Source organism: Microtus ochrogaster, unplaced genomic scaffold (assembly GCF_000317375.1).
Source record: "Microtus ochrogaster isolate Prairie Vole_2 unplaced genomic scaffold, MicOch1.0 UNK18, whole genome shotgun sequence".
NCBI lineage: Eukaryota > Metazoa > Chordata > Mammalia > Rodentia > Cricetidae > Microtus > Microtus ochrogaster.
In genome coordinates, this window is record NW_004949116.1 from 3,153,348 (window position 1) to 3,166,036 (window position 12,689).

The window sequence follows — 12,689 nt, forward strand, 5'->3', positions numbered from 1 at the left end:
TCAGCACCTTCTGATGTCACAGCACATTGAGTAGAAATCCTTCTGTCTTTGTTTTATCTTGTGCTCTAAATAGTTACTCCATGTGGCAAACACCAGATTCAGTGTCATCTCTGTTACTATTGGTTCTTCTATTTAGAAGCATTGTCCAAGGGATGCTTGGACTCTGCCTTGGACTCACTCTATCAAGAACTCCAGCTGGCTGCCTTAAAGGAGCTTTCCTAAACAATTTCTGCTGGATATTATGAGCAGTGGAGTTGATTTTTGTTCTCTATCATTTGTCTGTTTACCTACCTGTCTACCCATCCATCATCATCTCTAGCTATCTGTCCATTGCTATTTATTCTTTTACTTAGCTTGTTATATGTTACTTCTATACTTCTATGTTATACTTGGTAATACTTACTCAAACTTGAAAAACTGCTGATCCAGAAATACAGAACTGTGTGCTGTAAGGAAGAGAGTCCTACAGGAGACCGACAGAGCACTCTACACTGAGGTAAATGGCTACCAGAGCTGGGACAGGAACCCTGGACATGAGGAAGCTGTGGTTTGGGAGCCTATAAAAGTGAAGAATCAGCATAGAGCAAGGTGCAGAGGAGCCTCCAGCAAGCCCCCCTAACAGCTTGGATGGGAAAACCAAAGCACCCAGGTAGGGAAGAATTCAAAGAACTTTAGCCAGAGGCAAAATGTTGGCATTGTGAGTGAAAATGCTGTCCCAAAGCAAAGCAGCTTCCACTCAGTGAAGAAGGTTGTGGGCCTAACAGAAGAAGTGGGGATGGGCAGGAGCCAAATGTTAAAAGTCCATGTTATCTAGGGCATGACCAAGCTTTCTGAGTCACGAAGAACTGAAGAACCATCGCCCAACAGGAAAGAAAATGAGTCAAGTTTGATCCAAAATGAAGCAGAGTTTGGAACCAGGAAAGATAACTTTGCTAAAGAACTGACATGGGCATGTGTTCATTGAACTGAAACTGTGATAGAGAAGCATGAGGTCTAGATAGGAAAATAGAAGTGATAAAGATGCAAAATAAAAATTTCTAATTGGGAAAAGATAAATTACAAGGCTGAGAACATTGATTGGTTGGCCCGATCAGCGAATGACTGTGGCAAAGGACTGAGAGGACCTTGATGGCTGTCCAGAAGATTATCCAAGGTAAGCAGAGAGGAGAGCGTGGAGGGGAAGGAGATGGAGATGGTTGGGTAGATAAAGTATTTCACAAGTGTGGGAACAGGAGTCTGGATCTCCCGTCAACCACAGAATTGCTGAGTGGGCATGGTGACCCACCTGAAATTCCAGAGACAGAACCAATGCCCTAAGCTAGCCAGGTAGATTAGCTGCTCAATGGAGAGACCATGTTTCAATGAATAGTGTGGATGGTAATGGAGGAAGACTCCATATTTGCACACATGTGCGTGAGCATATGCACACACATGTGCACCCACACGCAAGTAAAAAAATGCCGTACATATATGCAAACATGGAGAAAGAGAGAGAATCGGAAGTCTGGGAGATGATAGCTAATTCCCCGAGGGTATGTGCGATTGGAAAGCCAGAAGGAAAGGAAGCGAGTTAAGGGGTCAAAATGAATAGTCAGCGAAAGTGGCTTAGGTGTGTCTTAGTTACTTTTCTATTGCTGTGGAGAGATTTACAGAAGGAAGCATTTAATTAGGAGCTTATGGTTTCAGAGAGTGAGTCCATGACCATCATGGTGGGTAGCATGACAGCAGGCAGGCATGGTGCTGCAGCAGTAGCTGGAGAGCAAAAGAATAGACTGGGAATGCCATGGGCTTTTGAAACCTCACATGCCACCCAAGTGACATGCATCCTGCAACAAGGCCACACCAACTACTTCTTCCCAGACAGTTCCATCCACTGTGGACCAAGCATTTCAACAGAGCCTCTGGGAACCACTCTCTTGGATGATGGAAGATGTACATTTTCAGAAGCCAGGCATGCAGAAACCAACAGACAAAGTCTTCCAGAAGCCCGCTCTAAAGCTCCTGTTGGAACCAATACAAAAGCACCTAAGGAAGGTGACACTGGGAGCCAGGAAATTCAATGGCTGCCTTCCTGTTAGAAGCTGTGTCAGCCAGAAGAGAATGGAACAAAACTTCAAAACAATGAAAAGAAACTGGAAATAGCCCAGACTCCTTCAGAAATACGGGGAAAGGAAGATATTTATTCAGAAAGGATAAATAAGCATGTTGCCAGTGAACCCACATAACTAGAGACCGCAAGAAATTCTTCAAAAGCAAGAAATGGCACTCAGTGGGAACCCAGGGCCCTCACTAGCAACAGGCAGCATCAGAAATGAGGGGGAAAATGGCCGCAGCATGAGATGACTTTATCTTTATGACTTTTCACCTTGACATATTTCATAACAGGCAAAAAATGATAACATTGTCTGGTGGGATATGTGAAGTATGCTGGTATAACACACATGGCAGTTGCAAATGGGAATAGATGTGCCTCGGAGGCTCAACAGATTTCTGTATTTCATGAGAAGCAGTTTGTCAGCTGGGAGGAGCTGGAGGCCTATATTACAATCGCTAGGGCAGTCACTACCTAGTGCAATCAAATACAGTCAAATTTGGTAAATAGAGACACTATTTAATTTGATGCTAAGCCACTCGCTTGTGGTTTTGCTTTTGTTGCTGTGGTTATGAGGGTCTTGCCCCAAAAGTCACTGCCCAAGCCAATGTCTTATTACTTCCTCCCTATATTTTCTTTCTAAAATTTTATTTCTTTTATGTGTATGCATCCAGAAGAGGGCATCAGACACTATGAAGCTGGACTCAGAGGCAGTTGTGAGCTGCCTAATGTGAGTACTGGGAAGCAAACTCAGGTCCTCCGAAAGTACAACAAGGGCTCTTGGTTGCTGAGCCATCTCTCCAGCTCCCCCATGTTTTCTTGTAGAAGTTTGAAGGGTTAAGAGTTCATATGTAAAGTTTTAATCCATTGGATTGGTTTTTGCATGGAGTACGGAGTAAGAGTTTAGTTCCATTCTTCTGTGTGTGGATACCCAGGATCCACAAAATCATGGCCCTTTCTCTGATACGTATTCTTGGCACCTGTGTCAAAAATTCAACTGAGAATAAATATGTTTTTTTTTCTGGTATTTCCATTCTGTTTCATTGCTGGCTTTGTTGCTTTATGCATTTGTTTTCAGCCAACACCATGGTGTTCTCACTAGAGATGCTGTGATAGAGGTTTTGAAATTGGGGGTGTGATGCTCAGCTTTGTGCATTTTTATTCAACATTATCTTGACAATTTGAGGTTCTCTGTGACTTTGAGAATTTGTGATTTTTTCTACTTCTGTAAAAAACAGAAGACATTAAAATTTGGATAGAATAGGATCATTTCAGGTTCCCTATCCTCAGCTGCCCCAGGAACTAACTGGGGACCTCGCCTTGGGCACCTGGAAGCCCCTATAGGTCCAAGTCTCTTCCCAACCCTAAGATGGCTCCCTTAATTAAGATATGTGCTTCCCTGCTCCCCTATCCAACCTTCCTGTATCCCAATCATCCCGTTGCCCCAAGTTCTCCCCATCCTACCCTTCTCACTTTTTTCTCCCCATCTCCCCTTACCCCCCCTCCTACCCCACCCTTAAGATCCCGATTTTTTGCCTGGCAATCTTGTCTACTTCCCCTACCCAGGAGGATAGCTATATGTTTTTCTTTGGGTTCACCTTCTTATTTAGCTTCTTTAGGATATCAAAATATAGACTCACTGACCTTTATTTGTGGCTAGAAACCAATTGTGAGTGAGTACATCCCATGTTCATTTTTGGGTCTGGGTTACCTCACTCAGGATAGTATTTTCTATTTCCATCCATTTGCATGCAAAATTTGAGAAGTCATCACCATAGAACCTTCATCTGGCGATGGATGGAGATAGAGACAGAGACCCACACTGGAACACTGGACTGAGCTCCCAAAGTCCCAATGAGGAACAGAAGGAGGGAGAAGATGAGCAAGGAAGTCAGGACCAAGAGGGGTACACCCACCCACGGAGACAGCGGGGCTGATCTATTGGGAGCTCACCAAGGCCAGCTGGATTGTGACTGAAAAAGCAGGGGATAAACCTGGACTCTCTGAATATGGCGGACAATGAGGGTTGCTGAGAAGCCAAGGACAGTGGCACTGGGTTTTGATCCTACTTCTTGTTCTGGCTTTGTGGGGGCCTAGCCAGTTTGAATGTTCACCTTCCTAGACCAGGATGGAGGGGGGAGGACTTAGGACTTTCCACAGGGCAGGGAACCCTGACTGCTCTTCAGACTCGAGAGGGAGGGGGAGAGGAGTGGGGGGAGGGTGGGAGGCTGGGAGGAGGCGGAATTTTTTTTCTCAATAAAAATAAATAAATAAATAAATAATAAAAAAAGAAAAAATTTGAATAGAGATTACGCTACCTCCATCGATCACTTCGAGTAGTATAAATTGGATAATAATATAGCTCAGCATGTTAATCTGTGAGATGGGCATCTGGAGAGGTGACTTGGTGGTTCAAAGTACTTGCTCCTCACTCATGAGGATTAGAGTTTTGACCCCAGCAACCACATCAGGGGTGGGGTGCACCAATGCCTGTGACTCCAGCTCCAAGGGATCTGATGCCTTCTTTGGTCCTCTGTGGGGGCACCTGCACAGACACACACACACACACAGACACATGCATAAACAAAATAAAATAAATCTTCTTTAGTTATAAGATCTGAGGCTGGAGAGATGCCTTGGCAGTTAAGAGCATCAGCTGCTCTTCTAGGGAACCTGAACTCAGTCTCCTGGGACTACTCCCAACTCCTGCAACCACAGCTGCAGGGAACCCAGTGCTCTCCTATGACCTCCACTAGCGTTCGCATACAGACCACATACATTCACAGAGACACACAGCACACACACAGGCATTCTAAAGGTTTATCTTTAAAATGTGTAAAATGTAGCTGTTGCTACCCATAGAAGTAAATTGTTAGCTTTGACAGTATTTTTTTTTTGAAAAGGTGGAAAATACACCAAAGGCCTAGTATCCACCCTGAAGAAGTCAGAAAAAGAACATGGTAAGGCTAAAGTAAACGTAACAAAAAAAGGGTAGGGGAAAAAGTGGTTAAATCTTGAAGTCAAATACTGAGATGAAAATTATGTTGTCAAACTCATACCCTTTGCAAAGGTCAATGAAACCAGTGAATATCTACAGAGCCTAGATCTATCTGGACAAGAAACACACAAACTTCCCTTTGCAGAAAACACCAGGGCCATAGCTGCAGTCCTAATATCCTATGAAGTCACAAACTATCAGCCTCCTAAAAAGATGATCAAATAATACTGGGAGCAAAATTGGGACTCAAGACATGAGACCCCAAAATATAAGGCACTGGAATCCAAGGGTCACTACAGTAGAAAAATTCCTTGGCCTGTCCTCCCCAAAGCAGAATGCCAAAGGCCTCTCTGGCTTGCTCTAACACAGATCCTAAGACGGCTCCGGAAGTGCCTCCCTGACATGCATATAAAGGAGGTGCTCCTATCACTAACCACTCGGGGGCACAGAGAAGAACAGGTGCATGCAAGCTTTCCTGAACCCTAATTGTCACTGTTTCCTCGGTCCTATCCTGTTTCCCATCCTTGCCCACTTTCCATCAGTCTGAAGCGTAGAAAGACACAAGCTTTCCCATGTCGCTAGTTCTTTTCTGAAGAGTTTCATTCCAATAAAACTCCTTTTTAATATTTTGCCCACTTTTCTCTTGTTCATCTGTCTTTTGTTATGGATGAGAAAAAAATGTCTTCTCCCTACACTATTTTAAAAACATTTACCTACTCTATCACATGAATAGTTTTCTTGAGGAACTCACCTCATCAAAACAGATCCAAGAATAGAGAGTGTGAATAGCTCTGTATCAACTGAAGAATTTGAATTTAGGATCGCAAGCCTTCCACAAAGAAAGCCTGAGGCTCAGATGATATCACTACAAAACTATGCAAATCCAGGCTTCATTTGTTCATAAAGCAGAACTGGTTCAAATACTTCCCAACATATGTTATGAAGTCAATAATGCTCTTACTTTAGAGCCACGCAAGCCAAGAACCAAACTAACCAGTATCTCCCATGATCTCGGATGCCAAAGCCTGAGCCAAGCATTGTCAATTTAGAACCAAGACTCTGGGAAGTGGCGCATTACAGCATGCGCAGCAGGCCTGGTCCTGGACTTGCATCTAAAGACACAGCTCATTGGACTAACTAAAACTCACGTGGTAACTTCACCGTTCACTGAAAAGCATTCTGGAATAGTCAACAACCTTTCAAGGCAAGACTCTCAACAACTGAGCAGTTCAAGCTCACAGACTCAGACCTACAGAGTCTGCTTATGAGAGCTCTTACAGCTACTCTCAAGCTTGAGGGTGAAATGCTGCCCCCTACCTGACATCAAGAACAAAGCCCACAGGCCTCTTCAAGCCTCTCTGGCATAGTCCCTGATAATCTGAACGGAAATGCACATCGCCTTGTGACCTGACCTGGTTTTGGAAGTGAAAACCCTCTTAGGGAATATTTTTCCCCAGTGGGCTAGAACTAAAAAGAACATTGAATGAAAATTAATTTTACAGTAAATCAATAGAAATGACTGAATAACAGTAAAGTGATGATTACAATTCCATAAAATGCCAGAAAGTTTGTGGATGATGTATTATAGATGGTGATCAAAATCCATCTACTAAAGTGACTTCAGTGTCAACAAGACTCTAAGATGTAAATAAGTTGTTTGGGGCCAGAGGAATGAACTGTTCTGGTTAACTCTTGTCAACACGACACAAACTCAGGTCAGTTTGGAAGTGTGAACCTCAGCTGAGAAATTACCTCCTGAAGATTCGGGTGTGGCAATATTTATGGGACATTTTCTTGACTAAGTATTGATGTGGAAGGACCTCATCACTATGGGAGGTACTACTCTTAGAAAGATGGTCCTGGGTTCTATAAGAAAGCAGGCTGAACAAGCCACAAGGAATAGGTCAGTAAGCAGCACTTGTCCGTGGCCTCTGCTTCAGCTCCTGCCTCCAGGTTCCTGCCTTGAGTTGCTTCCCTGACCTCCCTTCATGATAGACTCTAATCTGTAAGATATAATGAACTCTTTCCTCCCCAATTGGTGATGGTGGTTATGACAGCACCAGAAAAATAACTGGGACACTAATATTCCCTTCTTCCCAGGTGCTACCTCAGCTTTGAAAACCTTGACCTGTCTGCATGGAGTCTGGAATCCACAGACGAGAGATCACAGGGCATTTCTTTCTGAGTCTCACTTATATCCCTCTGCTGGATGATCTCCGGTTGCATCCCCGGTCAAAGTGCATGACATGCAATTGAAGGAAATTGTCTTACTAAACCCATCATTAGATAGAGTGAGTATACTTCAATAGGAAGTTATCGAAAATGCTGAAGGGAGAGTCAAAGAAAGAACACCAGAATGCCACAGCAGCGTCAGTCGTCGAGACGAACTGTGCATCTGTTGCCAGAGTGTCCTGATCCTCAGTACTTCTTTAAGCTTGAAATTTTTCAGAAAAGCAAGGGTGTAGACTGGACAGCACAACTGGGAAAAGCAGGATGAGCTTCAGGCTTGACTCACTGCACCCAAGACTTGCTGAAAATCTCCAGACACCAGCAGAAAGTAGAAGTGCCAAAGGGACAGACACAGGTTTTGGGATGGGATGGAAAGCCATAAGCTAAAGCCTGCGTTACAGGCCAGCTAGCGTGGAGCACACTGCAGGGAATAATAGAGACCTTGTCTCGACCAAGGTAGAAGGTGAGGACCCACACTCCTGGTGGTTCTCTAACCTGCATGCCTGCACTGTGGCACATGCATGCCTGAACTCAGGTGTATGAATGCATACATGCACATATGCGTTGAACACTCAAACACACACACCAAGGTGCGTGTGAACACACACACACAACCACATCAGACTCCAGGAACACAAGGGTTGCTGACGAAGCTTTGAGATCACATGACTTATCACTGAGAGAGTAATGGCATCAGAATTTCCTGGAACATTCTGGGTGTAAATAGATAAAATTCAGTCCTTGCCTCATGCACAAACAAGTCCTCCATGAAAACTAAAGCCTCATTTTTGAAAAGAAAAATCAATAATGCTTCAGAAAACAGACAGGAGTCAACCATTCTCATCTTGTTTTTACTAACCTGCATCAAATATAGATGAAAACAGATTTTGTTATGGCTTTTCATACAGTATGCAGTGTCTTCTGATCATATTCTTCCCAGCTCCCTCCTGGGCCCCCACCCCTCCTCCTCTCTGCTTTCTGGAGCGCTCACCTTCCACTCTTTGCTTTCGGCAGTTTTTTGTTGATTTAACTTATCAGGCACGGTAAATGAGCAGCTATGGCAATGGCTTCCCTACAGAGATGGAGGTTCCTAGAACAGATACTGTGCTGTAGACAGGGTTAGAAGTGGCTTCTAGAGCCTCTCGCCTGTGTCACTACGCACTGTTATATCCTCCAAGGTGAAGGCAGGTTTGGCTGTCACAAATTTGCCAATTGTTAGGGCTGGAGAGACAACTCAGTGGTTAAGAGTGTTTGCTACTCCTGAAGAAGACCAAAGTTCAGTTCCCAGCTCCCAAATTAGATAAACTGACAACCGCCTGGAACTCCGTCTCCAGGGGTCTGACATCCTCTTCTGACCTCTAGTAGTATACATGCACACACACACACACACACACACACACACATACACACACACTCATGCACACACACACACACGCAGGCACACACACACGCATGCACAAAATATAAAAGTAATCATTTTTTAAAAATTCACTCGTAGAAACTAGAAAATAAAGAGAGATAGGTTCGTGTCAAATTTGTTAGTGACCCCTTTTTGCAGGCTTTGTATAAAAGCAACAAGCAGCAACCTCCCGAGTGCTTTCCTAAGTGGAAACTTCAAATTTGTCATGTAAGACTAAGGCCACTGTGCTGGTGGCCATGAGTAAAAATGTCATGGCTTGTTTGCTCCAAAGGGGAAGAACAGGGATTGTGTGACATGTAGCAGGAAGTATTGACAGGACAACAAAGAAAACATTGCCACCCAAGTGTCAGCCTGCACCCAGCACCAAACTCTCAAGTATGATTTACATAATGCGTGCAGTGGATTGCGTTGGAACCAAGCAGGCTATGCAGCAGCCTTCCTTCTCCCCATATCTGTACCTACCTGACTTCTTCCTATTAACTCCCGGTTCAGAATGGTCCAGTCTGAGTGCTGCTTTCCAGCCAGCTCTTGGGTGTAAAATGCCTTTGCCATCCAACCAACTCAGTCCCGCACCTTCACTTTGCCCCTCTCCAGGCTGTACCCTGCCTTTCCAGCCACAGTTGCACCTGGTCCCGTGCAGGCATGGATTTGCATATGCTTGTACACTGTCTAGCATGTGGTTTGTTATTATGTGTGTGTGTGTGTGTGTGTGTGTGTGTGTGTGCGTGCGTGCGTGTGCCCGTGCAGGCAGCACATATGTACAAAGGCATGGAAAGCAGACATCTGAGGGCACTGTCCACTCTGTCATTGAGACAGGATCTCTCATTAGTCCAGAGTTCACTGAATAGGCTGGCTAGCCAGTGAGCCCCAGGGACCCACCCGTCTTTGCCTCCCAAAAGCTGAGATTAGACACATGCAACACCATTCCCAATATTTTTAAGTGAATTCTGGGTTCAACTCAGGACATTATACTTTCAAAGCAAACATTTTACTCACTGAGCATCTCCCTAGCCCCTAAATATCAATTATTAAGGGAATAATTGGGATTTTGAAAAGACCAGAGTCACCACAGCTGATGATAGATTCAAAAGATGTCCCTGGCAGGAAACTAGGGGATTCACACCAGGAGCTGACAGACAAGAGTGAAGTTGGCTTTCAGGGTGTGGCCATGGGTAATCTCAGATCCAGGGAGCTGTCAGTACCTTCGCTACCAACCGTCTACTCCTCTGTAGTAGCAGACTCCATCTGCTTCGTGTATCCACTCTGTATGCCTTGCCCAAGAAAGTCTTCATAGATGCAAACTGCACACATGCGCTACACTGTCTGTGTGGAGCAGGGATGGCTCAGAGATGAGCGTCCTGGAGGCCACGCCTGGGGAGCTAGAAGTAGGCACCGCAATTGAGAGGTCCCTCTCTGAGATGAACTACACAATTCATTTCACATGCACGTCCATCAAACACTGAGGGTTTCTGGGTGGCTCATGTGTTTTTTTTTTTCTGTTTCCCCTCTTGTAGATAAAGAATTCATCTATAGAGAACGGAAAGGGAACGTCATACTGCGGAATGTTGAAACCAATAATTCTACAGTTTTAATAGAAGGCAAAAAGATTGTAAGTACTCTTTCTAATGACCAGGATTATTTCAGAGTAATTTTTTTTCTCCTGCTGCAAGTCAATAAAGCAGAAAATGACTTTAAGTTTTAACTTTCAGTTGAGCTGAGAAGAAGCATTAAATTGTAATACCTCTGGCTGAGCAAGTAAAGATATTGGGAAATTGAAAGTTCACTAATTTAATAAGTTGAAAGCCTGCTTCCTTTGGGGGGTGGGGTGGGTCCTGAAAATCCTTCCACAGGTGTTGGAAGCAGGTGTTGCATGTCAGGTATGATTGAAAGATAACGTCCGAAGGCTTTCACACATTTACAGGACAATCGCAATAAAGCCCACAGAATAATACTTCAGGAGAACTTGCCCAATCTTATTAAGAAAAAGGAATCTTCACCTGCTCAGAAAATATTGACTTAGGTGCCATAGCTGTGTCATGACAGAGAGAGCATTGGGTACAGTAAGGGTTTTTTATGATTTAAAAATAAGTAATAAGCCAATCTGAAGGCATTGCTTTATTCCAGGAAGCCTCGTTTTGGATTTGTGTATGAAAATATTTGTAAAACTTCCTGATTCACTACCAGAGATCATCAAAAGGGGATTGACTTCCTTTCTTTGTTTGCAATGCCTTTGCCCTTGGTGTTAGGGACAGTGCCCCTATGAACCCAAGGGTTGATCATTTTCTTGCCTGGTTTTCTTGGGGCAGTAAAAAGAGGAAGCACATGAATAGTGAGACCTGGAAAATGGCCAAATGTCCAGGTCAGAGTGATGATAAACCAGCCGGCTAAGACTTGAACCTGTGGAGGAATCCCAGGCTGATGGAATTTGGAGCAGAAGAGCTATAGGAAAGGCCAGCCCGCCCCAGAGAAGGCCACTGGCAGATGAGCCTCTAGGAGTCCCAGAAGCCTGGGGTGGCCAGGTCCAGGAGCTCTGCCTAGGAAGAGTGTCTTCTTCACTGACCACCCTCCTGGCCCCAGAGAAAGCCGCCTCTACTCTTAGCTTAGTCTGTCACATTTTTCTATTACATTTCTTTCTGCTCTGAGGATACCATGTCTTTAACATAGCTGCATCCTGCTTTTTATATAACCTGGCCCCACCCCATGAGGGTTTCATTCCCAGAATCATTTTGAGGTTCAATCAAATTATATTGTCCATAGAGGACTAAGAGAGAAGACTGTGCCTACCCTGTTGCACTAAAAGATCATTTGGGGTAGAATTATTAAAAATTCATCTGACTCAGCCACTTCAAATACTAAAGTTACAGTAACATTTTTAAATGTTCATCGGGAAGAGAAGGCACTCTGCTTGCTGCTGAGGGGAGAGTCATTTCCAGCTTAGGGTGTGGTTTAGTCGAAGCAAAGAGGATATATGTAGCCATACATTCAGAAGACACAGAGTGCAGCCCCTTAGGTGCCGGAGAGATGGCTCAATGGTTAAGGGCACTGGCTGTCCTTCCGGAGGACCCAGGTTCCTAGCACCCCATGGTGGTTCACAGCTGGCTATAACTGCAGTCCCAGAGGATCCAGTACCCACTTTTGGCCTCCTCAGGCAAAATGCACACATGTGATACACAGACACACATGCAGGCAAAAACCTATACACGTAAAATAAAAGTAAATAAGTCTTTAAAATCAGTAGTTTTTAACAGGTCATGTTTGACCAATGTTGTCTTAGTCAAAGAGACAATTTCAGAATTTATTTTAGGTACAGAAAAAATGTTCCCCTCACACATTAACTGGCTTTTTCCATTTACCAGTCTTTATTGCCCTGAGATGTCACAAATGCACTAATTTACAAACATTTATTGGACACTGAATACATGCAATCTGATCATTGGAAAATTTTTCACTCATTTAAATGCTGCCAGAAACAGAATTTAAAAAAAAAAGGAACACAGAATAAATGTCACTTAGTGGCCTACACTGTAATTCAGATGCAAAATCTGGGTTTAATTCCATCTTAGTTGCTTAGTTGCTTCAAGTGTCTGGACTCCTGTTTCTTCTTTTCCAAGTTGAAATAATTTTTTCTGCCAGCCTAGAACATGGCAGGCTGTCGTGAGACCCAACAAAAAGGAACCTGCAAACCCTGTGTCTTCCCAAAGTGAGGCAGGGTGAAACCAAAGGAACAGGCAACATGGACTATGGGCATGCTCCACTCTTCTCTGTATTGGTGCCACCAAAACCCTGGCAAGAAGCAAATTAAGGGAGGGGAAGTTTATTTGAATGGATGGTTTGCAGAGGGCACAGTCGGTCATGAAGGAGAAGGTATGGCAACAGTCAGCCCTGTGGTGGCTGGACCTCACAGTAGGCCCTGTGGTGGCTGGATCTCACAGTAGGCCCTGTGGTGGTGG

At 44.2% G+C, this 12,689-nt stretch overlaps 1 protein-coding gene across 4 annotated transcripts in view; it reads left to right on the plus strand.

Moving 5' to 3' along the window:
- Dpp6 (dipeptidyl peptidase like 6) overlaps positions 1 to 12,689 on the plus strand; it is an 880,940-nt gene that overhangs the window by 607,475 nt on the left and 260,776 nt on the right. For all 4 annotated transcript variants that reach the window (XM_026789414.1, XM_013353878.2, XM_026789413.1 and 1 more), the window contains exon 4: positions 10,254 to 10,348. In XM_026789414.1, coding sequence (XP_026645215.1) covers positions 10,254 to 10,348 — 95 coding nt within the window. The remainder of the gene's footprint in view (positions 1 to 10,253; positions 10,349 to 12,689) is intronic.